At 37.9% G+C, this 27,995-nt stretch overlaps 1 protein-coding gene across 3 annotated transcripts in view; it reads right to left on the bottom strand.

Annotated features, from left to right (window-relative positions):
- GABRG2 (gamma-aminobutyric acid type A receptor subunit gamma2) overlaps positions 1-27,995 on the bottom strand; it is a 70,133-nt gene that overhangs the window by 30,907 nt on the left and 11,231 nt on the right. The window contains exons 2-7 of one of the 3 annotated variants that reach the window (XM_054217286.1): positions 14,609-14,757; positions 12,960-13,027; positions 11,760-11,980; positions 7,415-7,497; positions 6,590-6,727; positions 3,515-3,577 (exon numbers count right to left, since the gene is read on the bottom strand). In XM_054217286.1, the coding sequence (XP_054073261.1) occupies positions 3,570-3,577; positions 6,590-6,727; positions 7,415-7,497; positions 11,760-11,980; positions 12,960-13,027; positions 14,609-14,757 (667 nt within the window). In that variant the 3' untranslated portion in view covers positions 3,515-3,569. Of the gene's footprint in view, positions 1-3,514; positions 3,578-6,589; positions 6,728-7,414; positions 7,498-11,759; positions 11,981-12,959; positions 13,028-14,608; positions 14,758-27,995 lie in introns of those variants that run through there. The other 2 variants (XM_054217285.1, XM_054217287.1) reach the window with 2 other exon arrangements.

Below are 27,995 nucleotides of genomic sequence, written 5' to 3'. Positions count from 1 at the left end.
GATGAATGACTGAACAAATAGGACTATCTGGATTATTTGAGAAAAGTTCATTATTCATATTTGATAAATCTGTTATTCATTGTCCTTCAAAAAAATATGCAGGAGTAGTTACCTTAGACTGGTTTTATTCTGACAGCAGTATCAAGCTGTTGTAAGCTACCACCAAAACAAAAATCCTCCTCCTCACAGAATTGTGTGTAACCCTTCATAATGGGGGTATATGAAAGTTAAATAACTCTGCTCCTCCTGTATTTTCTTTCAAATAATGATATCTTGGGTACAGCGATGATAAACGGCGGTTCATGTGACTTAAAATAGGGGAGACTTTAACTAAAAAAATTTAAAAAAGGACTAATTTATAATCAAAAATGCTCCCTGGTGCTCTCTTTCTAGACAGGTGACAAGAATATTTATATGAGGAGTAAAATCTCCTAGCCATTAGGTGTAGCCATTAAGATATTTTAGGATTATCTTAAGGATATTAATTTAGAGCTGAGGATTTCCTTTGAAACAGCAAACAGAAAAATAGGCCTTTCAGTCCATTGTGTCTGCCTACTGCTTTAAATGTTTCCCTGTCCTACAGAGACAAGACAGACTTTTAGCAAGTATGTGTAAGGCAATAATTTAATATAGCTTTTCAAAAAACAAGGATATTGAGATAAATACCTTCCTAAACTATAAAGAGAACAATACGGATACACAGAACAATTTAATAATAGGCTGGGTTTTCTGACTTAAAGCTTGTGTCATCATTTGCTCCTCTGCAAAGTGGATACAAAGTGTGTTTGGAAGGAGTTGCAAGGGACCTTAAAGATCATCTAGTTCCAATCCCCCTGCCCTGGGCAGGGACACCTCCCACTAGACCAGGCTGCTCAAAGCCCCGTCCAGCCTGGCCTTGAACACCTCCAGGCATGGGGCATCCTGCAGACCTGCCCACAGTTCAATTCATTACAATAACAACATTAAAATGAAGTATGCAAATACATCCTCTTCCACAACGTAGTAGCCTTCATGACATTTTCCTGATAAAACAGAAACCAGAACCAGATCCATTTATGTGGCTTAATAGATGCATAGCAAGATAAAATATTTAATTACCAATTTGACACTGTTTATTAGTTATAAGCAATACACCGTCTCTACTGCACATCTCTGATTAGCTCTGTAAAACACAGAGCAGGAAGAAAATAAAAAGGAATTTACAAGTATTGGCTCACCAGTTTCGTGGATCCTGTGCAGCTTGTTGAATTGCTATTTATTGATTATTCTTATAATGCCTTTGTATCTAATTAAAAATTCGGGATGGATTCTGTGATAAGCAATAGGCAATGTGTGGTCTAAAAAAGGAACTACCCCGTCATAGAAATGAACTGGGAATACCAGAAGCTCCATCTGTCCTGAATAATTACACATTCACAAACTGTTTTGCATAGTACAGTATTTTGTACATTTGAAAACATTAGAATAGTGAGTAGAAATGCAGTTTATCTAGTAATTTTTATGAAATTCATGGAAACTTATTGACAGGAAGAATTTCAAGATATAAGCTAGTCCTTTCCTCCTGCTCTGAGGTGTGATTTCATAAAAGCTCTGATTTTAGGGGTTTTGCAGTCTTCCTAAATAGTATACACTAGTGCTGATTATTGTAATGGTTTAAAAATATGATGTTTGTTTTACTCCTTTGATCACCAATTATATTTTCTTCCAGACTAGTTCCATGCTTCCAAATATTTCCATAGCTCATGTTTTCTAAACCCTTTGCTTATTATACTTTCCTGCACACCCCTGTAAAAATGTTGCATTTAAAAGTGAACTCTTTTTTTTAATCAAGCAGAATGCAGCAACCATTTGAGTGCACTTTTTCATAGAGTAGAACAGTGACTATTCCTCCCAAGTTTACACAAAACACTCAGAGTAATGCATCCCAGAAAAGGTGTTTTCTTGCAACAGTATCACTTTCTCTATCCTCGTGTGTTTGTCTACAGCCCACAGAATTTTTTTTTTACATAACTACTGAATTTTTTTATATTGGTGCATTTGATTATTTCCTTCCTACAATCTCTCTTTATTTAAAGTAACTAATTGAATTTTTGGAATTTTCCTATTTTCCTGATCCCTAAGTACAACATTTCCCTGATCAGTGTCATCCACTTGTGCATTACATTTTGATAATCTTATATTTCTGTATCACTTGTTGCATTGCATTAACAATCAGAAAAAATAAAGCTTATCATTCTCACTAGTCAAATCTGAGTTGAGAGAGTTCTCTACAAAACCTTCCTTGAAGTCCCTCCTAAACAATAGACACCTTTTGTTCTGTAACACGATTTTCATTTTGACCTCAAAAAAAGTGAAGAATATCTGCATTTTCTGATGTGATTCACAAGTGGTGGACTTGCTGGACTATTTCCTCACCTAATTTGTTTCTTATTTTTAATCCACAGTGAATATAAAAGGTCAGAAACCAGATATAGAATAGCTTTTAAAGCAAAAAAGAAGAACTGACATTCATTTGAATTAAATGTATCGTGCAATACTAAATGAGAATATGGAGGACGGAAAAGTACATCCAGTGCTAGAGCAGTGATTGCCACTTATTGTATGATATAACTCTCTTTCTTTTTGTGCTGTGTCCACTTTCTGCCACATTTGCCAGTGAGTTTTACATTTGTCCCTTATATAGACCATGTGTCTAATAAATTACACACCCTTTAATAACTAGAGACATTGTAAGTATAACATGAACTCTGAACATGTCAGTAAAGCAACTGGCTTTAGTAGTCAACCGCAGCACTAGGTTTGAGGTAGGATTTTGTAAATCTTATGCTTTCTTTGTAAGGACTACTCAGGGCAGCATCCATCCAAATTTCAGGAGTTGGTGAATTTTTATTCTCTAGGCTTTTCCGTTAGTTCATCCCTTTTTTATTGGAGAATCTCACAACCATTCAGCGGATGGGGCCTTATACTGTAAGCAAAAAGGTTACACAGCAGAAATGGTAGTTTCTTAATAAATGACTGTGACACGCACTGTTAGAGCAGTGATTATGGACATACTTCAATAATACAATAATTCCTTAAACCCATCTGAGCTTGTAAGTGTGTTTGCTCAACTATAGTAGTTTACATAACTCAGATGATATTGTGTCTTAACGTGCACTTTATTGCAAATAATCTGAACTAAACCACTGCTGTTTACACAGCATAGGTTGTAGTGAAAAAGCAAAAAATTTATACAGGCAATATATTATTAAATGTACAGGTTATTTAATGAAGTATTCATAGGGTAGAAGGTTTAGAGTTAACTTTTCCTAACAGTCCGCTCTATTCATGGACAGTGGATTCCATTAGCTAAGTCATTTCTTATTGCTTGGTCTGTGGCTTTCGAAGAAAATTAGTCACGTGAATATTCAGTTGGGAGAGAAACAAGCTGGCAATTCAGGATGACTCATTTCAAATAAGAGAAAAAGACCAGGATGATTTGTAATATTCCAGTTGCTTTTTTCTGCTGTTGTTGGGATTCGCTAAGTGATCAAGGACAGAATTCTGACATCTGGCCCTTTCGGTTAATCTTATATCTCTGTAGTACATGCAAAGGAAGAGCAGAAGATAAATGTCACTTCAGCAAGTCTGTCAGATCTTATGGAGCTTACACTCAAACAATCCTTGTCCTTCTCTGCCCATAACTCAGCCCAGATCTCAAATGTTCAGCTATGGCATGACAGAAAGAGAGGTAACAGAGTTTGTAATTACCAGGTCTCAGCCATCCTTTCTGATTCTCTTCTCTGCTCCAGTCACCAAGCAAGCACAGCCCTCGAGGACTAGGATGTGTTAGTCACTGGGAGGCATGAAGCTGGAAACAAGGGTTTGTTTTGAAATGGAGTAAATGCAGATATGGAAAGTTTACTCCAGTTTCAAATGCCTTAACAGTACTCCCAGGCTCCTTCTCTTCGGTAACTGTTCAATCTCATATTCTCTAATTCCTCCTTCTTGTGTTCAGATTTCTCTGGTTTCTGCTGCCATCTAAATTTTGTGGAAGAGTTTTTTGGAAGTATAGTATAGTCCTCTTTCCAGCTTCTCAGTAATCTTTCCATTGCCTCCTTTTGGCTATATGGGCATTCAAACATTTGTACTTGCACAAATTTGTATTTGTACATTTCAAACTTTTCTACTCAGGCTGCACATAGGTTGCTAACAAATCTATAAGTTTGGAAAAATTTTCTCATCTTTTCTTTTGGGGAAACTATTGAAAATGTGTGCATGTAAGAGAGTAATTACAGGTAAAAAGAGAGTATGGGGTTGGCTGACGAATACTTGACTTAATGTAGTTCCCAGTATGCTAATAAGGCATTTAAGTAAGCATTGAACACTCTTTGGGCTCTGCCAGCTTTAGCAAAATATTTGTAGGAGATACACCAGACTTGAGACAAGCCCTGTTGTTGCTGGCTAATTTTTTCCCCTCACACTCTAATTATTTAATACTGCCCCTAGATCAAAATCAAATCCAATTTTCTTGCGTATCTGTGGTCATAAAAACAAGAGGAGCAAGGAAATTGAAATATAAGATAACTGCAGCAAAAGAAATATGTGCACAGGACATGTTTTCCAAGTTTTTACACTCAGCAGGTATGTGAAAGCAGCTCAGCAGGCTGAGTAGCTTTCACAAGTATTTCTTCTTAGGAATCGAGTGATGACTAGAGTGACTCTCTGCTGCTTTAAAGTGCATGCTAGCTGCTAATTACTTTTTTTTTTAAAGCAAATTAAAAGGGCTGGTGTGTGTTATCATACTAAAAACTACTGATGCAACACTATGGTAGTATGCCAGGTGAGTACTACAAGCTTGAATGGCTATCCCCTGAAAAAAGAAAAGGTTTTCTTTGCATAGGAAAGTATCTTTTTGCTTTCTGTGTTTTACTCTTTGTTTCCCAGTGTGCACCTTCTTCACATTGGCAGAACATGAGAGAGCACTTTTCATTCACAAGTGCAAGATGTGCTGAAATCAGTGGATCTGGAGCTTGTAGCATGTTAAGATTTTATTACTTTCTATCTCTGGCCAAAAAAAAAGTTCGTTAGAGGATGGCTTAAGCAGAAAAGGAAAGAAAAAGTGGAAATAAAAGAAACTCAAATTAAGGCAGAAATAAAGTGAGTTCTGAACCTGGGCAGGATGAGACCTTAGACCACACTTGGGTACACTGCTGCCTTTTGTGCTTTGCCTGTTGCAGGGGCAGCCTGAGGTGAGATGTATTGCTCTTTTTATGATTGCTTTGAGAGCAATTCCACCATGTCATGTGTAATGGCGATTATTAGCAGCTTTGGCTTGCGCACATGCTGCTCTCTTGTCCTCTTTTGCACCTTTATTTTTGTTTTCCTGGCAAAATGAAAAAGGTCAAATGCTTTCTTGAATAGATGACTAAATATCTCCCTCAGCCAAAATGGCAGAAGATGCCATAAGGCAAATGTGGCTACAGCTGCGAGGCTTCATTCCGTTTTTGCTCTGCTCATAAGACTGAACATGTCATTGGTGCTTAATGTCCAGTGATTCAGGAGTTGGGACTTGAATTAAGTCTCAGCCTCTTTGTTTGCACTCCAGGGTAATGCACAGCATGCTCCTCTGAACTCTAGCGTATCTCACTCTCCTTTTCAATATAACAGCAATGCTGACCTTTTAGAAATAATATGGATGGGGATATTTCTGAAGTCAGAATTAACACAGAGGTCTGAATTTAAATCAATATATTTGCCAGAACAATAAGATAAGGTAAAAATCAAACGTAAACTGAAAAGAAAAACTGCTTTCATTTCACTGTTCTTTTTGAAAGTAAGAAATCAAAGACAAGGCATATCATGCACGTACAAGAATATTAATATGCAATTCCTCTTTACATCCTTTCTCATATTCACTGATTTTCTTTCCACTGAGAAATAAAACAATATATATATCTAGAAGAATGTATTTTCCTGCTTAGTTAGTAGGGTTAAAATTGCTTTTTTCTATTAAGCACTGAGTACTTCCTCATTTATCATTTTAAATTCCATTACTTGTTTCCAAGGAGATAGAAATATGCAGGAAAATCATCTGAAAGACTGATTTGTAAGGCTGTTCTCTTTAATGAGAATGGAATCTGCCCTGTTTTAAGGGACATAATAAACTTGGAGCTGCTGTAGTAAGAAGCTGGGACTTCAAATTTAATTTCTGTTCAGGCCTGCTTTCTGTTTCTGGAAGCTAAAAGGGGATTGTAAAATATTCAATTCAGTATAAGATTATCATTTAGTGGCTCAGCTGTGCTGCTTTCTACACTGAAGCAGGATAGGAAATTCCCTTGCCCTCACAGACCTTGTAGGAGTGGCTTTCTCCTGACAGCTCTAGGTGTTTCTTGGAGGACAAGAATGGACAGTAGAAAACAACTTATTTTACTTCCTGTGAGGAGTTCTTCAGAAATACTAATGCCTGGATGGTTCCACAGGTATTTAAAAGTCTGTAATTGTTCAGTGAAGTGCCAATGCTAAGTTCTAAGCAGAGATATCTTTCTTCTTTTCTTTCTGTTAATAAAATCCTAAATGAATCTGAAAGTAAACAGATCAGTTGTCTTACCTGAAGTAGTCTTCACCACCTCAGTTGTATTTCTTAATCCTGTAAAGGAGAACTGGTAAAGCCTCCAGGACCTGGTGTCCCCCACTTCCACTGAGCTGCGCTTCCATTGGTAAATGATCTCTTCTCTTGGGTAGCCATCTTATTGCAATGGAAAATACAGAATGCTTTGTTTCATAGTGATTGCTAGGATTTTAGTGTACTTTAGGGAGTAAAAACACTATTTTCTATTTCTAGAAAAAACTGGACAAGCACATTGCAAGTAAATTATAGATAGGTTTTCCTCAAGTTACTTAGTAATGCATTTTACTTAATGTCACATTTTATTTTATTTATTATAAAGTAAAATAGCACTTGAGATAAATTTTTCAAAAATGAGTTTTCCACTTTTGTGGACCCAATAGGAATGCAATTTTGCCCATCCTTCAATTATGCCTCAAAAGTCCGCAGCTGGACCAGGAATTCACACCTTGACCTGACTGCAAAACATCAAGCTCTTGACTCCAGCTATTGCAATAGTAAAACACCCATGCGCAGAAAGTATCAGGCTTTGATGCTGAAAGTATGAATTTCTACTGTTATGCTAAGGTATAAGCATAGGTCCCAGAAATTGTAGCAAATTTTATATAGCATTCCTTCTTCGGTTATATTTGTGAAGATATACGATTCAGGTGCTTGAAAACAAGGTCAAAATAAAACTGAAAACCATTGGAATATGGTTCTACTTAACAACAAAACCCTCACTGACTCTTAAGTATATAAATATAAATTTATAATAAGGGCTTCAGCGAAGGTCAGAAAAGGGATATTTCTAAACATGTTACTTACAGCTTGAAAATTCCAAGGGGCAGGAATGGGCATCCATTGGGAAGTTGTGTAACTGTAGCTGACATTCAGCATCAATTGTCAGCCTGAGGAGAAAGGGATCAGGATATACAGAACATACTTGAGAAGTTTATCCTGAAAACTACATCATGGCAAGTAAAACGAGATTCTTACTGCTATGGAACCTGACTATGAAATATGCAAGTATATAATAAATATATAGAGAAACAAAAGTAAACTATTGACGTGTTTGTATTAATTTGGATATTCCAAGCATAGGAAGACATCGTAGTTACTGATAAGCAGTGTTTCTTTTTTGGTTATGAAGGCCCTGATAATCTACTTTCTGGACTGTGTAATAGAATAAGGTATTAAAGTTCTGTTGCTATGCATCTGAAATGGCAGCATTACTCATGACTGGCAAATCCATAAGTAGATATACAGGTCATCTCATAAGCAGTGATGAATCTCTGTGTCACAACATGCCATAATGCACTAGGGAAATGTATTTTACGTGACAAAAATGCTATTTCAGAAATGATGGATGAGACTCCAGATTTAGACATCTACATCCAAGACAGCCATCTAGACTTCCTTCATAGCTGGTGGAAAGGCGCTCTGAGGATATACTTCATTTCATTCCAAAATAAGACATTTAAATCAGAAGAAAAATGTACCGAAAGGTGTTTCTCTCCACTGAATATCAGGAGAGTCTCCGTGATAACTCAGGTGGTATAGGTGCTGTAGATCAGGGAGAGACATGTACTTTTAGAAATCCAAAATCAGATGAGATGTATCCCCTGATGTGCATGCTAAAAACTCTACCATTTTTCATTCAGTCCCTTCATTGTTGCTAGTCTATACATAGCCCTGGCCCTGCCATGAGCAGCGCGATACTTAGACTTTGGGGAGGAGGGAGGAGGAGAGAGGGAAAAAGGAAAAGGAGAAGAAAAAAAAAAGAGCCGAGTGATGTTTATTTGTTCCATGAGTCTCTAGGAAAACCATAGGTTTATGGTCTTTGATGATTCCCGGGTGTCCAAATGAGCAACGCTGTGAGCTGGGTTTGTCTCCTGACTCCTGCATGTAGGTGCTGCGTGCAAATGACTCCCCGAGTCTCACACTGTGGGATGCAGAGGGATCCTGTGACCACTAGTCACCAACTTAATGGCATCAAAAGGAAAGTTCTCTGCATTAGGGATTTGGGAACAAATCTAATTTCTTTTGAAACTAAGGGAAGTTCTGTTTGTGACACAGAAGGAGAACTGACTCTGTGCGCTAACCTTTCTTTCTCTTCTCATTTCCATCATCTTCAGTTTCATTTCAAAATAATCATAATATGGATCCAAAAAATGATTAAGTTCTTGCTTTGATATTGCCTTTTTTCTGGTGAATAACACTGTTTGAATTTGGGATAGGCTCAGATTTACTGCTGGTTTTTTATTTGTTTGCTCTGTGGAATTGAGTCGATTTCATTCACCAGCACAAAGCACAGTCCAGGCTTTGAACATCTCCAAGCTTGGAGTTTTATGGACAACCTGTTCCACCATTTGACCATTCTCCCAGTAAAAAAGCTCCTTCTTATGTTTAAAAAGAAATTCCTGTTCTTCAGTTTGTGCCCATTGCCTCCGGTCATATAACGGGATAGCACTGAGAAGATTGTCTTTGCCTTCTTTATCTCTTCCATCCCCCTGCCTTCTTTACCTCCCCCCCCACAGTACACACATTGATAAGATCCCCCAAGCCTTCTCTTCTCTAGGCTGAACAGTCCCAGGTCCCTCAGCCTCTCCTTGCACATCAGACGCTCCCTGCCCTTCAGCATCTTAGTGGGCCTTCACTGCACTTGCTCCAGTAATCTCATAACCCTCTTGTACTGGGGAGCCTAGCACTGGACCCAGCACTCCAGGTGTGTCTCACTAGTACTAGACAGAGGAGAAAGATCATCTCCATTGACCTGCTGACTTCCTAATGCAGTCCAGGATCCTGTTTGCCTTTGCTTCAGGGGTACTTTACTGGCTCATGGTGAATGCCCACCAGGATCCCCAGGTCTTTTTCTGGAAGGTGCTGGTCAGCACCCAGGACAAAGTTTTCCATTGTTGAACTCCATGAGATTTGCGTTGGCCCATTTCTCCAGCATGTTACAATCTCTCTGAGTGGTAGCCGAACCCTGTGATATACCAATCACTCCTGACACTTTCGTATTATCTACGGACATGCTGAGGGTGCACTCTGTCCCATTGTCCAAGTCATTAATGAAGATGTGAAGATGTTAAACTGTATTGGCCTAGTACAAAATTGGGGAGTACACCACTAATGACTGCTTTCCAGTTGGTCTTCATGCCCCTCATCCCAACCCTTTGAGCCTGACAGTTCAGGCATATTCATTCCACTTCAATGTCCACTTATTTAGCTTATACCTGATCCTCCTCCACTAAAGGTAAGTCTTCCTTGCTCCACTTTCCTACTGGTCTCGGGGATCTGGGATTGCTGAAGGCAGGGTTTTACCACTGAAGACTGAGGCAAAGAAGGGATTGTATACCTTGGTGTCCTTTGTGACAAGGTCCCTATTCCTGTTCAGCAGTGCGCCCACGTTTTCCCCAGTCTTCCTTTTGCTGAGGATGTATGTGTAGAAACCCTTCTTGCTTTCATGTCCCTAGTCAATTCAATTCCAGCTAAACTTTGGCTTTTTTAACCCTGTCCCTGAGTCTTAAGACAGCACCTCTGTATTCCTCCTGGGTCACCTGTCCCTGCTTCCATCTCTAGTACATGTTCTTTTCATGTTTGAGTTTTGTCAGGATCTTTATGTTGATCTGCGGAGATTGCCTGCTAACTTTGATTTCCTGCTGGTCAGGATGTACTGTTCTTGAGTGTGGGGGGAGGTGATTGAGAAAATCAACCAGCTCTTGCGGAGCCCTCTTCTCTTCAGGACAGAATCCCAGATCTGTGATGATACTGTCACAGTTCACCTCTGGATTAATCCAGGTTGAATCCATTCTGGTGCTTGCTCTGTGTGACTCACTAGAACAACTAAGTATACATTAATAACAGATAACCGTTTCTAAGTTCTATCAGATATATCTCTTTCTCATGAGAGAAACTGAGGGGTTTTAAGAGAAATGTAATGAAATCCAAAGAGAAAGTGTCTAACTCTAAATTTAACATTTCAAAAGCGGACCTAGGATCTTCTTTATCAGACTCTTTGATTTGCACTGTATTTCAATTCCGATCACTCTCTTATCTCTTCTGGCGATGCACTGTGTAATGAATGTAAAATAACTATGAAATAAAACTCCTTTTTGTAATTCAGACAGTGGCAACATTAAAAGGTTGTCTTAACCAAAGCTTCAAATCTATTCATTAAAATTATAATGAGTGTACTTTTCTTCAAAGCTTTGGTTTTGGCACCCAATAAAACAAAGGCAGAAAAACCACTTTGAAAATAATGCAGTCTAAAACGTAGATGGTCTTATGCCTAATATCTTCCATTCTGTACTGTCATTTAAAATTATATAATATAATTTATATGTTATATTATATAATATATTCTGCTGTCTTTATCTACATTTTATGTAGAACTAAATATATCACATGTAAGAACAAGTAAAAAAAAATACACGTAGGATTTTCACATTTAGGAAGTATCATATGGTCATTTGGAATACGATATTTGAGTTGTTACATAGTGCACATGTTACACTTAAATGTAGGCATACGCGTAGCGTAGTTATTGAAAAGTTTTTAAAGGTAGTCTGTCTCAAAAGAAAAGCTATACACATGATGAGCATATCACGTTAGATTCATGAAAATTTTAGTGGAACAAGGCATGTCTGTAGGTTTTGAATTAAACCTTAAATGACCCCCACCGAAATGATAATCCTTATTTTCATAAAATATTTGAGGATTGAAATGCTTTTGCAGGGTGGAGCTTCATCTAGCTAAATTGTAATCAATTCAGAATAAGAGGCCTTTGATGTATGTAATACCCCCTTTTATACCATCTACTTAATTCAAGGATATTTCAAATTCATCAGTTTAACCGAATAAAAAGGAAAAAAGGCAATATGGACGAAACCAGTGGCAAACAATAAAACATATGTGAAAATGAAGATGAATTGCTATAACAATGCTTATATTCGTTTTAGTATAGGAATGTGACTACTGGGGAGGAAGACAGTACAATCTATAGGAAGAACTCTTTACTGTGACAATATACCAATATAAAATAAATTGCATGCAAGTGATATCTTCTAAATATTTCCCTTTTTCAGGGTTCTATGCGTGAGTAAATAGATAATATCAAATGACCAGAATTCACTAAAGAGAAACTGAAATTAAATTTGGGTATAAATACCTCAGTGTGTACAACACTCTGCCGTCATTCCAGATCCTGAGCATCCTATTAGGAGTTGTTATCCAATGTGCATCAGCTTTCTTGGAATTTCGGAAAAATGTATCTGGTATCCAGATCTTCCCAACCATGTTGCTGTTTAATCTGAGCACTTTTATAGTGCTGTTGAACTTCAGACGTCTGTCATACCACGTTTGGGCGAAAAATATATCAATTGTGTATTCCTGTTGTGTTAACCAGAAATACTGATGAAAACATAGCACTCAGCATTTCACATAACTCCTGATATACTTTCCTTAATTTCATATGAAAAAAATGTGAACTACAGAAGATGGTACTAGAACTTATAAAAAACAATTTTTTGTCAATTTTTGAGGGCACGGTTTACCAAAAATTATTGTTTAAAAACAATTTATTCTGTTGTTTTCCCACTGACAGGTGAAACGAAGATGGAATTGAGAGGTATACACATCTTTCTAATTCACACCTCAACGCACGCCTGATCAGGTCAGAGAAAAATTACTTATTCACTTGGATCTAAGACGGGAAAAATTGAGCCGATTTGGCTGCCTTAATTGCCTGTGACCCCCAGTTAATATCAGAATTGGTGAAATCTCACTTTCCCTGGCAGCACTGGGCAGCCAGAAACTGCAAAGGGAATTATAGAATAGAAAAGAGCAAGCTGGGATTTCTTTCTATGCATAAGAACTGCAAGAAAGTAGACATTGTGCTAAGGCTGTACCACTTTCCATCACATGTGCCGAGATATAATTATATTTTTCTGTAGGAACTTTGGAAAGAGGAGAGGAGAGAGGATCTAGGCTTTTTTCTTTTTATCTCTTGGTGGCAAGAGTGGTAGTATCACTGGTGAATGTTTTTGCTTATTTCGTAGCCATCTGGAAGCTCAGTTTTACAGGAGCTAAACTGTCACAAAGCACTTGAAAGTAGAGCACGTAGAAGTGTGAGGGTATGTTAAAACTATTATTATTACATTTTTTTCAGCATAGAGCTCAGTTTCCCATTACCCTGTCTTGTAGAGATTCATAGCTCATATAGTCCTCACATCCATAATAATGATGAGATTTTAAAAATAATATAGGCATAGCACAGCATTAAAACTAATGGAAGCTTTGTAAAGTCAAAAAGGATGGAGGCTTTGTAACAAAGTGAACGTTGTAGGAAAATGGGCAATCATTTACCTACCATATTGATAGCATTCACAGGCCCAATGCTATTTACATACATGTCAGTATGAATTACTGTCGGTTTAACTGTAAAGGAAACAACAAGAATCAGTAACCTGAGTGAAAGTCAGTCCACTACGTGAAAGTCAAACATCCACTACGTGAAAGTCAAACACAAGAAAAAGATTATTATAGTACCTCTCTTGTATGGCTATGTTTGCCTCACATTTAAATGTGCGTATACAATAAAAATATATTTGCAGTATTGTCTCCAGTTTGAAAATAGTTGGAGACACTTTGAGACAAATTCTCATATCATACAGTCTATCAGAACAAATTCACATATGCTATGAAAACAAATACTGAAGCCAGTGTTGTTACCTAGAGTGAGTCATATCTGAGCGTATGTACATTTTGTGTCAGGTCACTGCAACACATCTGACAAAACACCATCACTTGTTTTACATTATAATGCCAAATGCAACATGTCTGCTGTTGCCTCCAGAGATGTCTGTAGGCAAGTAACAATTTCACGAGCCCAAAGCAAAAATAATACTCAAGGCTCTAAAACAGGACTGAAAAACAGTTAATTTATTTTGAAATTACTTTATTGTAGCCAGATGCTTTTATGAATGCTTAATTCCTTTCTGTTCTCTAAACTCTTGGATTGGGAGAATAAGGGATATTCCTCTGCTAATTTACACCATACACATACATTGAAGGTTAAATACTTATGTTATCCCTCACTGTGAAAAATTCCTTAGTTTATAAGCCTCTATAAACTTGTTAGAAACAGCTTCCTTCATTAACCTTGCTGCTCTCTGCTTTCCTCTGCCTGCCTCATCCGTGAATTCTCTTTGCGTTTTTCTATAATCTTATTACTGTTGTATCCTCTTCTACAGCAGTATTGTCTGCCTGTTCTGTGCACGCATGAGGCCTTCTCAAACTGACTTGCAGCAACTCAGGGAGATTTATCTCTCCTAGCTCCCTCATTAATCTGTGGAGAGAAAGATTCCTGAAAAACGTGATTCAGTCTAGTAAGAATTCGTTATGAGTCCAGGCTTGGGTCTATGTACTTGTAGTGGCTGTGGAGGAAATCTAGGGAGGTTGGCCTTACTTGACTGCAGTTATGTTTTGTGAATCTCTTCCTCTGTGCCCCATTCCCCAGTCACTTCTTGCCCTGCTGAGCATGTAGAGAGCCCATGCTGCGTCAGTCAATGCAGAACTGCTGCTGTTAGAGGCTCTGTCTGTGTCCATCACATCATGCAAGGATCAGGCTGCGTTATCCTCATTTTGGCCTTTGTTTCCAATATATTATTTTTGATTCTCTAGCACCCTCACTTAGATAGACAAAGAAGATAAAAACTTGCTTTTTCATTCCCCAGAAGTTAAGTTCCAAACTTCCTATGCAGGTGCATCATTATAAGCAGCCTGATTCAGCAAATCACAACAGTCTAATTAGATGTCTCAGGATAGATTTAGCAATCTTAATTTATGTCAGCTTCCAAAATCATGACTACTTTTCATGCTACTGATATTTTACTGCATTGTATTTTCTTTTCATAACTAGTTTGAATGGATTCTGCTTCCTGTGTAGCATAATATGGTACGAAAATTATTTCTATTCACAGCTTAATCAAAAGTGGTCTAAAAAGAAAACCAACACACCTCCTATGTCAGGTCTCAACTTGTTGTCATATCCTTCCAGCAAGCCATTTAAAATAAGAGTGACATCACTCTCATGGACTTTGGGAGTCAAAACCCAAGTCTTATTTGAAGTGTAATCTTCATAATCATCATCTCCCTTTTGGGTGGAACTGTTAAAGAGATAAAAATGAAGAAATGGAAAGCCTTGAAAAACATGAATTTGTAGGCAACTTCTTTGGACACAATACACACATAATTCAGGTTTTAATAGTACTGCACAAAACGTTGAAAAATTGCCTGTTTTTTAAAAGGAGACTCACAGTAAAGATGTCACATAACAGTTGAGGTTACAGTTCACTTTAGCAACATTTCCTTTTTGTACAGTTGAGATCATAGTCTGTCTATTTGAAGGAACATCAATGCTCATCACCTTTGGCATGCCTATTTTTTCTCTCACTGACTCAGGTGGGACCTGTTATGAAACAAATCTAATTGTCACTTAGCTTATGCAACGCTCCACCAAAATATCACTCAGTATGTACACAGTGTTGTTGCATTGCTTCTCTTTGAGAGAACAATTTGATGCAACTCATTACTGGCAAGACCAATAATTAGATTCATTCAAACAAACTGTCACACAGCTTTTCTCCACTCTGATGAACTTGAGCTTATTGTGCATTTGGAAAGTTCAGCACAAATTTTTGCCAATGATTTTCATTTTCACTTTTGCTAACAAGAACCCAGAGAAGATAAAAAGTCTGTCTACCATTTTTTTCTGCTACTGAGCAGTATGACAGCAGATCTAGTATAATTCAACCTGCTTAGCACAGTAAAAGGGGCAAGGTAGGAATCAGGAATGTGTAAACTAGCCTTAATGGATATTTTGTTTTCTTAAAATCCGTGCCTCCAGTTCCAGTGGAGAACGTAGAAACTACTTTAGAATATGACATCATCAGATATTTTAATTTCAGAATGTCAGTGGTAATCAGCTCAATGGTGCTAGGCAACTGTAAGTTTTTTGCATAATATGGCAGTGCCCTTCTTTCCTGACCTGCTTCTGTGACAAAGTTTGAACAGTGCTGGATGTGAAAAATCTTATTGATACTACAGATGTCTTAAGCCAGTGGATGGAGTTTGGGTATGAATGGGTCAAAGGCCGAAAATTTAATTATTTTCCTGTTTCAGCCAGAATCTGTATAGAAGTGGGAAAGAGCACAGAGAAGTATATTCCCGTGGGTGCTGGAACTCGTGCTTGGCACACAAGATGGAAAGCAGACAGAGCTGACCGTGGTCAATAGTGAAGGAATGACTAGTCCTAGAGGCTGAGCGCGCCGTTCTGTTAACACACATCTTTGCCTCGCTGAGGTCTTGCCCACTCCTCCCTACAGTGCTACCCTGCTGCATCCTGCTTATGCCTACCCAGAGTGGATGGCCTGAAGGCTTTCTCATGTTGGGCATTTGGGAGCTGTAAGCCAACTGCACAAATACAACTTAGCTATGGAAGACGCTTTAGCTTCTTTCATCCCCAGGGGCACAGCCTAAGGGAAAAGAGCCACAGCACATCTATGCCTCTCTGTGTAAGACTCTGCTTCCCAGGAGATACTGAAGGTATGGTAAAATTTGAAGCAGCCTGAGACTGTGCATAGGGTTGAAGCAACTAGGAACGCATAGCATGTACAAGAGAGCCAGTCTGCATTGCACTGAATTGAATTGAGCTTGGGAGCTGCTAGTGAAGCTGGGTTAATTTGTGGTGCCTTTATTACATGTACTGAGTACCACTGAATGCAGCCTCCAGGCACCACCTAACCCACCCTGCGCCGGCCATACGCAGCTGGGAGCCTCAGCTTCCCAGACCACGAATAGGCAACCCAGCCGCCTCCCTCTGACTACAGACACCTGAACCTGTAGTGTTTTACTGGCAATCAAAAGCAGAGTTTTAATTGGCAATGTGCTACATAGTATTCTGCTGGTACTGACAAACAGACCAGGATAATTAAATTGGTGGGGGAAATTTGTTTATTCAGCTGTCTGGAGTTCAAAGATCTAATTATAATTCAAAGGAACATAATGGAAGCGAGGTTCTCCCTCCTGGAGGAAAGAAAACCCTTCTAAATAAAGTCTTTGCAAACAGAAGGCACTAGATTATATGTTTTCAGTCTGTGCAAAGTGAATGAAAAAACTAACTTTATGTATAAAAAGCTGTACTCCTGTTTTATAACCAACTAAGCATCCATTCTCTGAAAACAATATTTTTTCTGAATGGAAAAGTAAATCAAATACATTCTTTCACAAAGGCAATGTGTTCTTGACTATTAATGTGATGAGAAAGCTTCAGAAGTCAAGCATATTGTTAGTAGAGTCTGGTGTACTGGACAGTGCAAATTTAGAAGATGAAAACCTGTGCTTGTCTAGGACTTGTCTCAAATCTAGAACAACCTTATTGAACAGCAGCCCACAGTCACTAAAGCTTCCATTTCCTCTTGGTAATTATTTAAAGGAAAGAAAAAGCTATTTGTTTGCTCATCTGCCATTTCAAGCCATTTTGGCACTCCAAATCTCAAAAAATCAGTAAATGCCTTAATGAGATTACTGTGAGAGGGAGAGGAAAGGGAACACGGCCCATGTAATTAGGGAAAAAGGCCACTGAATTCCAGCTTTTCTCTGAATTCGAAGTGGATCACAAGTAAGTTAGCATGGTTATCCAATTGTCTAGATGTCTGTCTGTGTAAAACTACGTACCAGCCAGACCAATCAGAGTTGCATCTCTATCCAGATGAGCAGGGCTTTAGCTGTGCAATGCCATTATTACTAATGAAAGTTATAATGACAAAGCCCTTTTCATCTTCTTAAGGCTGTCAGATCGGTCCTTCTGATTATACGTCCTAAATTTTGCAAGTGCTTTTAATGTCCAGAACAAAGGCGATAAAGCTCAGACCATACCCAAATGCATATTGAGATATTTTTTTATTTTTGTGACTGCTAGAAGTTTTCAAATCTAGTAATATAGGTATGCAAAGAAACACATATTTACCTATTTGCAGATTACAGTATAATTTTTTGAAAGTTAATGTTTCAGACACATACACAATCTCACCGTTTGAGATATTCCTGCTTCTGACATTAATGCCATTGCAAGAGGTGTGCAAGACTGCTCTACATAAATCCAGTTTCCCTATTTGGAAAAGAGATGGCTTACGAGGGTCAGAACCCAAACTTGAAACTTCAAGTTCAAGTTGTAGAGTAATTGAAGTTAGAAGGCGCTTTTGGAGGTCATCTGGTCCAATCCCTTCTCATTTTGCCAGCTAAGCCTGCTTGGGGTAGCTATGATTGTAATTACTTACAGAGATATATATATATATATTTTTATATGTGTACATATATGTAACCATAAGTGTGCCTAACATTTAGGGGGACTCTTTGTGTGTGTCAAATTACTTGAAGTACATATTCCCAAAGCAGTTAGAAGGTAGAAATCACTACGTGTTAATAAGCATTTATTAATTTAGATCAGAAAGTGCATTAATTTGGACTGCAGGTATATTTGGGGGGAGATGGCAGCACAAGATTGAGTCCTTATTTTTTTTTATAAAATATGCAAAGATCTATATACTGGTATCTCGCTCTACAATTACATACACACTTCATTCTGCCAATGAGGTTTTTACCATGGCAGGGGCTAAAAAGACTTTTAACTCATGTTTCTTATCTCCCTACTATAAAACACACATACTAATCCTAATTCTGCATTACAGAAGTTATTACTTGATTTATAGCATTTATATAGCTCTTTGAAGCGCTCATTGGTGAGGTGTAACTTAGTACAAACTGAATTACACAAACTAAATGTTCAGGACTGGATTCTCCAGATCTTTGCTAGTGCACATCGTCCATAAGTTTTTTGCAATATCATCTGAGCTACATTTAATCATTCATGGAGCAAGTGTAACCTCTGTGGGCAGAGGCACCTGCTGCAGGTAGAACTGGGTTCACCAACCAAGGGATAAAGAAATAATGAAAAGATGCTCTATTTCATTGGCATAGCCTCTTTTAGAGACCTCTTAGTGCTAAAGGCATTATTTCTATACTGGAAATATGTTGAAATAGTAGATTAGTTCAGTCAGTCCCAGAGGATATCTCTGCTGAGAAATCACTGTTGTGTTAGAAAAATAATTTTTTTCCATCTTCTTTTCTGAATCTTGTCCAGAAGACATGGCAAAGCCCATTATTTAGTGTGCTGATACACTATTCTCTTAGCAGTCCAAAACCGTGGATGTCCACATGACAGTTTGGGAATCCATTCCTCTTTTTAATAGATTCAGTATGATTTATTTTCTTTTTTGCTTTCATTTCCATAGAAGTAAGATTGATACCTATGTAAAAATAATCATCACTTTAGTAAAATTTAACAGATAATTATATTATTAATGGTCTTTAGCTTTCTTACGTTATTATCCTTTCAAGCACTTTGGCTTAAATTCTTTAGTTCAAAATTTAAAATGGAGGGTGGATTATCTATTTCAAAACTACTATTTTTTATCTAGTTGCTAACATAAAGTCAGCATTATAACTTGGGATCATCTCTGCTGTTCCATGACATCTCTGTATCGGAGACACTCTAATGTAACTTCCAGAAGAATCATATGTAGCATTTCTTGGAAAGACCCTACCATATGTCGGCAAAGATACACTGTGCATTATTTAAAATCATACACAGCAGCAATAACTTGTCAGTCTAAACTGAGGGACAGACTGGGCACATCTTATTTCATTAGTGAATAATAACTCACAAAGGATATCCCTTTGAAATAAGGTAAATATTTCCTAATCCACAGGAACGTGTTCTCCACAACTTGTTACGAGTAGTAGAAGGGAAACGATGCTCTTCTCTGACACCAAAACCTCCCATGACTGCCCAGTCTTCCAATGTTCAGATGTGAGGTCATGTATTTAGCTGGTCAAAATCTCTTATCATTCCAGTGGCTTTGAGTAAGATATGCCAATTTTTGCCTGCTGTGGCTCTGTCCTTTAACTTTTCTAAATACAGAAAATGAATTTTAACTATTTCCAAGTGTTCTATTAAGAAGTTTCACACCAGAGTCAATTATCCCTGCTGGAATCTGACTGCTGTTGCATTGCTGTTTACAAGCAGAAGCAGAGTAGCCACAGAGTGCCTAAAGAAGACAACCAGTAGCAGTTCTGAATAGTCAACAACAAATTAGTTTAACTCTAATTAAAAACTTAAGTTTATTTGTTAAAAAGATCTGACCAATTTCATCTTTTATACCAAGCAGGCTATAGCAGAGCCTACAGCAAAGACTTAATAAACTACTCACCCATACGGTGAGTCTTCCACTTAAAGCACCAGTATTTTATACCTCTCAGTGAAGGACCGAAACAAGGCTTGCTATTTTACCTAGCAGCACTGTTTAACTTAATGAATAGTCAAGCTAAATTCATTTTCCGATGTGCATAAAAAATTACCCTAATCTATAGGTCATACATTATTCATGATAATACGATCACTGTGAGGGAAGGACACATCCCTAGTTCCCACTATGGATACAGAAATGCTGTATGCAGATGTGACATATGAGTATGTAGAGAATAGTGTATTTGCAGGAGATTACAGTGTCTGTGGAAATCAACTGTATCTGTATTTTTTCTTGTTGGCAGCCAATCATATTTTAAGTAAAGCTATCTCACTTAAAATAGAAAATGTTTTCATAAAGTGTTATGCTGAATTCTCTCTCCCTGTTCATGTTTCTGTTCTGTCCATTTGTCTTGTTTAAATCCTAAGGCTGTGCCCAGAACCATGCTCTTATCTTTACCATAAAAATGGTCTTTATTTTCTCTTTTACTACTAAATGTTCATCACAATACCCAACCTTCACTTTTCTCGGGATTGCAAATCATGTAATGTGAAGATTAATCTCGGCCCAAGTCAATTCCCACATCAGAGGTGGAAACGCAGAATAATGCTTTTCTTAGAGAGGAAAAGAGGAGATCCAGTCAGTTATTGAAAGTTTCATAAAGGGAATTAGAGACTGTGTTGAGAGATTTGGGCTAACAAAACACAGAGAAAGTGTCTTGTTGTCCTGCTCCCTCCACCTGGAGCTGTGGTGCTGTTGAGATTGCAATTCTGGTAACTGGATGGAGCTCTGTTTCAGAGGAGCCTGAAATACTAGATTACAGTGTTTCCAGAACTGCTTGTTTCAGACTTGGTTACTGGGGAGTATTAGCTGTATTTTGGCCATGATTAGTCACGTGGCGAGGGAGGCTGAGGAATTCCACAAGGAGAAAGAAAATAGTTTTTACCTCTACTTAACGCTTTGGGTAGGTTGGATTTTAGGTAGGTCACCTGTAGAAGTTTATTTTCTAGGAAACTGCTACTGCTGTCATTCCATGAACTGTTCAAATCGTGTAAAGAATTTAAAAACAAAACAAAGCTGAGTTTCTGTTTCATTCCTAAGTCACAGAGGTACTGAAGTATACAAGAAAAAAATTATTAAAATAATACTACAGTTCTCATAAATAAGTTGCTACAGCTGAAATACTAAGATTAAGTAGGGACTGAGCAGACAAGTCTCAAAATGGGTATTCAAGACCCAGAAGTCACTAAAGTAGCATGGACGCGTACTCCCAGCAGATGACTTTTCAGTCATCTTTACAGTCCATGAAGGTCCAATACTGCCAGCAATCAAACATCATTTCTGAAAACTATGCCTACTTTGAGATTTAAAGGCCGGCCAGATTCCTGGGAACATTTACACTATTTTCCTCTGAATGAGGTGATACCTGGCAACACAGCGCCTAAGTGTCATGCTGTGGATTTCACAGGCCGCCTTCTAGTCATTCAGCAGCTCACAGTATCCTCACTGGTACTTGTCAGCCATTTGGAGTAAAGCAGTCCAGTTCTTAAACCTCTTCACAGACTTCTAAAATGTTACATGGCAATGATGTTTTTGTATTAGTCACTATAAAACTGTCAATCATATCGGACTGGTTTATCTTACAGTCATTCTACATCTTCCCTGAGACATGCACTCACATTAGCTACTGCACCTTATCACATCATAAATTTTAGCCCCTCATAGTTAAAGTTAAAGCACCTATTTTCCATATTTGCAGCTTCAGCTGCATGTGGCTACAGCAAGGGTTTACACAGAAAGGTTGAAAATTAAAAATTTAACTTGGTTTAAGTTTTGTTTCCTGCCTGTAAGTTTGTGAAAACACTTCTTAAAAAAGCCCTTTGGAATGCATTTATTGAGAGTGCTACCAATAAAACTGGTTTGTAGTATTTACTGTGTTTTCTAGTTCACTGTACTGAAAAATTGCAGTACAATTTTTGCATTGCACAACTGATCGGATTCAAGTCGTGAGTGAGCATGAGGATTGTCGTCCCTTTTAAAATATTTCTAGTACAAACAAAATGGGCTTATGGCCAATTGTCACCAAAATTACCAGAAACAGGGACCAGCGTTAGCAGTCTTGGCAAAGAACCAGAAGCTGACACGTAGCCACCCTGTCTAGAATCAGTTTCTCCAGCAGAAGGTTGAGGCACATTGGTTAATAAGTTGATAAAGGATTTCCATCTTTAGATCTATCAGAACAGACCAATGTAATTGACCAAAACTGAATTACACCACAATATAAAACTTGTGGGCAGGGAGAGGAAATATATGCTACCCCCATAAGGACAGCAAAATATAGAGGGATGAAACAAACTTGTATAGCCGGTAAGGAACAAGAGAGATAATTATAGAAACAAGTGCACATCATTCATTTAGAACAGCCTGAGCTTGAAGTGCAGCATTTATAACTTATGCGAACTCTGGAGGAGTCTAAGATGTGATCAGATGATTCAGATAAGCCTCCATAACTTAAGATGATTATTTCAAATCTTTTTGAGATGGAATTTTGTATGAATGTGTTTTCTTACATTTTGTTTACTGGAGGTTACATAATTTACTCACGTATCTCTTTTTACTGCGGTTATGCCTAATGCCTACTCATTTTAATGGCAAGCAAAGGAAAGCATTAGATAGAAACAAATAGAAAAGGGAGAAGCAGGTTCAGATATTCTTCTACATCATAGGGTTAGCTTGAGATGGTCTACTTTATTTGAAATTATCTAGCTTTATCTAACTGTAAAAGGTGTAACCTTGGAAATATGTGAACCTCAGAAGGTTTATTTTTTGGTTTACCTTCCTCTCCTCTCCACTCCCTTGCCATCTCCTTCCCTCCTCCTTTTTCACTTCTTTTGAAACTGTTCTGTGCATCTCTGTGTGTGAAATCTAAGGCAGTTGGGGCATGATATTTGCCTGTTGCTATTACTCAGCTCCTGCAGATTTCCGCTATAGCAGGGAGAGCTCCAGAGAAGGGGTTAAGTTAAATGGCTATTACCGAAATGTGATCCAGTTAGGTCTTTTCTACTATGAGCTCTCTTCATTTTTTCTGGCTGTGTTTTATTGTATGTAATTGTCATCAGTTACTACTATATGTAATTCCTCCTCCCCCATTGCTTTTAGAAAAGATTGCTCTAAAACCTCACTATAAGTTAACTAGAAGAGCAAAAAGCTTAACTCTGTTCTCAGTGAGTAAGGTTTGGAAAACGTGGATGGCCTCCAGCCATCTATTTAAACAACATTAGCTCAAAACTCCCAATCCTATTGCTCGATTAGATTTGAAAAATGAAAAAAATATTCTTGTTCTGTGATACCCTATGAGGTACTCATAGTCATGGCTTTTCAGAATACTTGTGCAACTTTTTCTATATTTTGTCAGCATGGTAATTTCACCCAGAAGGAAGTAACTTCTGGAATCAATCATTCATGATGTCGTCATCTTCACATCACTATCTGTCAATGTTTAAAAACAAACATGTCAGGTGCTAGAAATGCCAGCAGTTTTGCTTATTGAGTAACCCTCCTGAGCATTTTTTTGAGATTTAGAATATCTTCTTTTGTCTACAGATGGGAGCTTTAAAACTGAAGTTAAACTGAATATTAATCCTCATTAGAACTAAATCTGTCACAGAACGTTTTAATTCTCCTTTTCTATGTCCCATTACATGGCAAAGCGCTATAATGTGGTGTTCCCAGTGTTGGGTTGGGAATCAGGAGCATTGAATGCTTACCCCATTTAAAGGACTAGTGTCCTACTTGCCATTATAAGCCAAGTTACATCATCTCTGCTTGTAAGTGTAAATCATTTTTACAACATAAATAGGCACATAAATGTGCCTTATTATTTGCATTTGGTGAAGACTAGGCATGATGGTAAACCATCTCATTACGGAGGAAGAAACAATCACTAACCATGCCATAGGAAATGACATTGTATTGCTGGGAATCACGCTTCCATCGCGCTTATCAGCAATGTTATAGCCCATATCTTTGGGAAACCAAGTGGGTCAGATAAACCCTGCATCATCAGCGAGCCAGTCAAAAATAAATTTAAAATCAGTATGGGTTTATTCTGAGGATATTCTTAATTCTTGCTTCTTTCAGATCATGGAAGTATCATTACTGAAATGTTTGTTAGATAGAAACGTGTCTTGAAGAAAGAGCTGAATGAACAGAGAATAGTTGCTTGATACATATGTCTTTAATTAACTCATCATGAAGCTAACTCATTCACAAAATGAGTGTAAGCAAATGGTAAAAATTAAACTGGTTTTGGGGTTTTTTTTAAACAATGCTTCTGATTTAACTTAATTTTTAATGCATGGTAACCAATAGTAACCCATGTGTTCCCACATAAACCAACTTATATCATGCAAGACGCTGTTTGCACTCATGCTCATAAAACAGACTGTGCAGAGGTGGATGTGGAATTTAGTTCTGATAACAGGGTAGATGTGTGATAGATTAAGAATGTAAGTGGCAAGCTGATGTCTCTATGTCAGCTGAGTAGGAAAGTTGTCAACAAGTGTGCCTGAATTTCCCCTATGGAATTTATTTATTTTGATTAAGTGGCCTATATTGGTTTTGTTGTGGAATTCTGGTGGACTTTCCTTGGTGGTTGGTACTGTCGGGGTGGCTTCATATCAGGGTCTCCTTAATTCTGTGGGGCACGTGAACATCCTTCGTTGTGGATAAAGATCGTTAGCACCTCTGCTGTAATATGCGCCCAGGCAGGGTTATTGTATGGGACTGTCACCCTGTGCTTGTAGCCCTCTCTGCTGCATTCCATGACCACTGCTCAAGGCCTCTGCTGTTGTACTTTCTCTGCACTACATAACCATGTAAATAACTCATTCTTCATAGAGTCACCGCTTGTTACTATTGTCTATATAAAACTATGGTTGTACCATACAAAACGTCAAACAAATTAGCCATAGATGCCTAGTCAATTAGAGAAGTTGCTGTGGGAGCTAAACCAAGTAAAACAAAGCTGGGAGCAGGTCAAGAAAAGTTCAGACCCAGCAGAGCTGACAAACCCCTGGCCCGAGGCCTTGCAAGCCCAGTGCAAAAATTATGGCGTGTCACTAGCAATGGCAATGTTGTTTTGTAGGGCTACATGCTACAATTCCCAAATGCTCCTTCCAAGGTAAATATTGATGCAAAGCTGCTACATCTTCCTTTCCTATCTGTGCCCTGCTATGACAGATGTTTTGGAACACAATTTCAAAAAGAAATGCTGGGGTACAGAAAAAGATGTAAAGCACATACTTTGGATATTTATTCTATAGAAAGATAATCTCGCTATTAAGCATATTCAGCTTCTGATCCAAGGACTTAAAATCTTTTTCTGAAAAATGGTAAATTGTTTTAATGTTGCTAACTAATGTATGACATCGTGGCTCTGCAACTTTATTTTAGTGAGAAGAAACTGTGTATGGGTTCACTCAGTGTCTTATTTCTCTCTTTTTGGTCTTTCTATCAGTCTTTCTATCAGTCTCTAATAAGTAAAATGCAAGGCACATGACATGCAAATTCTACCTAGCTCTGAAATTTCTGACATTTGAGTGGGCTAGGCATAATGATCACTGCAAAGCCTATCTTCCCATCCCTTATATTTAAATGTGACTATTAAGGCTAGTCAAAACACCTGGAAAATAGGAGCAATTTTGGTTTCACACACATACAAACATATAGCTCCCAGACTTTTCTTTTTCCTCCAGAAATATTTTGGCATACCTTTCTTGATTATCTCTCACCAATGTAGTAGAATTTTATTTTATAAATTGTCATTGTTCTGATGATGATCAGAGAAGTTTGTCTTTGGAAAAGGAAAGAAACTTTTAAAGAGAAAGCCACTAGAAACTTGTTGTATAAGTAGATGGTATTCAGGGACAGAGAAAGATGGATGCCTCATAACTCAAAAAGAGGGCAAGAATCAGAACAACCACCAAGTACAAGCTGAAGCTAAGAGTGGGTTTGATTAATGTGTGGAACTGGCTACAAGGGTCAGAAATAACAGTCGATGTAGCTATAAACATATTCCCAAACCATTATCTCCTGGAGGGGAGAAACCACATTAAGGTCTAGGAGGTGTAGACTCATGTAACTAGAGTTTCAAATATGTTTAGCAATGGAATAATACATGATGCAGAAGGTACTACAGAGAATGATAAAAGGCACAGAAAGACGTACAGAGGTGAAAATCTTTCTTTCAGTTCGAAAGATTGTATAAGAGGTGGGTTTTTTTTTCTCCTCATCTTCGCTGCAGCTCCGTACTGTGGCTAACTCAGAGGATCTACTAAATATGCTGCAGAGACTGTTTTGGATGTAAACCAAAATGTCCATATATTCAGGCCACAATGTCCAGATTCCCAGCAGGTTTCCTTGGCCGTTTCTCAGAGCTCTGTGGAGCTCCCACCATGGCATGACAGCAATAAGTTTTAAAGGTGAATCAATACAAGACCAAGCAGTGATGGGCAGCTGCTACCATCTGACATTACTAGGTCATCTTGCACTCATCCATTCCCAGCTGTGGGGGCTCTGTTTAAGAGATGTGAGCACCAGCTACATGTGGTGTCATTTATGGAGATTGTACTGTTTGTGAGCACTGAAGCAATATCCATGAAGATATTTAGGATAGCCGCAGAAAGCATCATGGCAACTACAAATAAGCTAACTGGCAAAATGCAGATTGTTTCAGACCCCTTTTTCTAAGGGTACAGAGAAGGCACCATGATGCTTCAGTGATTTCATTGGTCCTTTGTGGATCTTATCCAAACTGCATAATCAGGAACTTATTAAAAACAGGAAGAGTCTCTTCATGACTCAAGCCATATGGGACAATCAGGTGAGCACAGAGACCTGAAAACTTGGAAAGAGGGCAAACCCCTGAAATTAATGGAACGTGAGCAGAAGCTAAGGAAGGATAAAGTTGTTTTACTAATCGCAGCATATCTCCCACATGGATAAATTCATCTTCAGTTTCCCTTGCTACAGCTCCAGCAACTTTTTATGAGCTATGGACTTATACAGAATAACTGGCAGAGTATTGATGAGAATAAATTCCACTGGAAGCTGCTGAAGCAAAACCTTCTAAATCCCTGGGGAATTTGGCAAACATACTTCAAAATACTTTGTTATATTATGAACAGGTAATAGTCCAAGCCCTACAGTCTTCCAGGAGACATTACCAGTGAAATAATTTATAAGAGAAGATATAACTGGAATACCCTTGCTGGCAATGTTGGCATTTTTAGCTCATATCTGTCAGATTTTCCATGATTATGCTTTTCATACTGCCAACTGCTCAGTATTCTGATCCTGGTGCAGAAAACCATGTTAGTAAACATTTAAACACAAGTGAAAGTGCTTTCCTGGATGAAGGCTTGAACACTAAAACTTTGCAGAATTGAACCCCAGCGTAGCTGCCTCAGCTGGTTTCCCAAGGTGTCATTGCAGACGTGATGTCTCTGTTAAAGAAATACATTCTTCACATGCTGTTTGGAATTCTTGCAGGTAAACTGACAAGTCCGATTTAAAATATGTACTATTTATGATTGGACATAATTTGACTATTTGACTATTAAGCTTCTTATTAAGTTTTTTTCATTAAATCCTTTAATTACTATTTCACTGAGGAGCTCAGAACATTGCATATGCAGGTAACAATTGCAGATAACAAATGTTTCTCATTTTTTAATCCGAATATATGTTACGTTGAATTTAATCACCTCTGCTGCTTATCTGCTATAGGGATATTAAAAGAGATAGTGCTTTGGGGACCATAACAAAAGAATTGATTTTACAGATATAGTGTATTTCCTCTTTTTTTTTTCTTCCTTAAAAAATTGTATAATTAAAGCTGCAAAAAACTCTATCTTCTAGTACTCTCCAAAAGCCTTCACATACTCAGAACTTTTTCAAAGTTACCATGTGACTTAAAATTCTTGGTTTCTGGCCAAAGATTATTTTTATTTCAAAGCTTAAAATAAAATCCAGTTTTT

Source organism: Rissa tridactyla, chromosome 11 (genome assembly GCF_028500815.1).
Source record: "Rissa tridactyla isolate bRisTri1 chromosome 11, bRisTri1.patW.cur.20221130, whole genome shotgun sequence".
NCBI classification, from domain to species: Eukaryota; Metazoa; Chordata; class Aves; order Charadriiformes; family Laridae; genus Rissa; species Rissa tridactyla.
The sequence above is the reverse complement of the archived record's forward strand: the minus strand, read 5'-3'. Positions and strand labels throughout refer to the sequence as shown.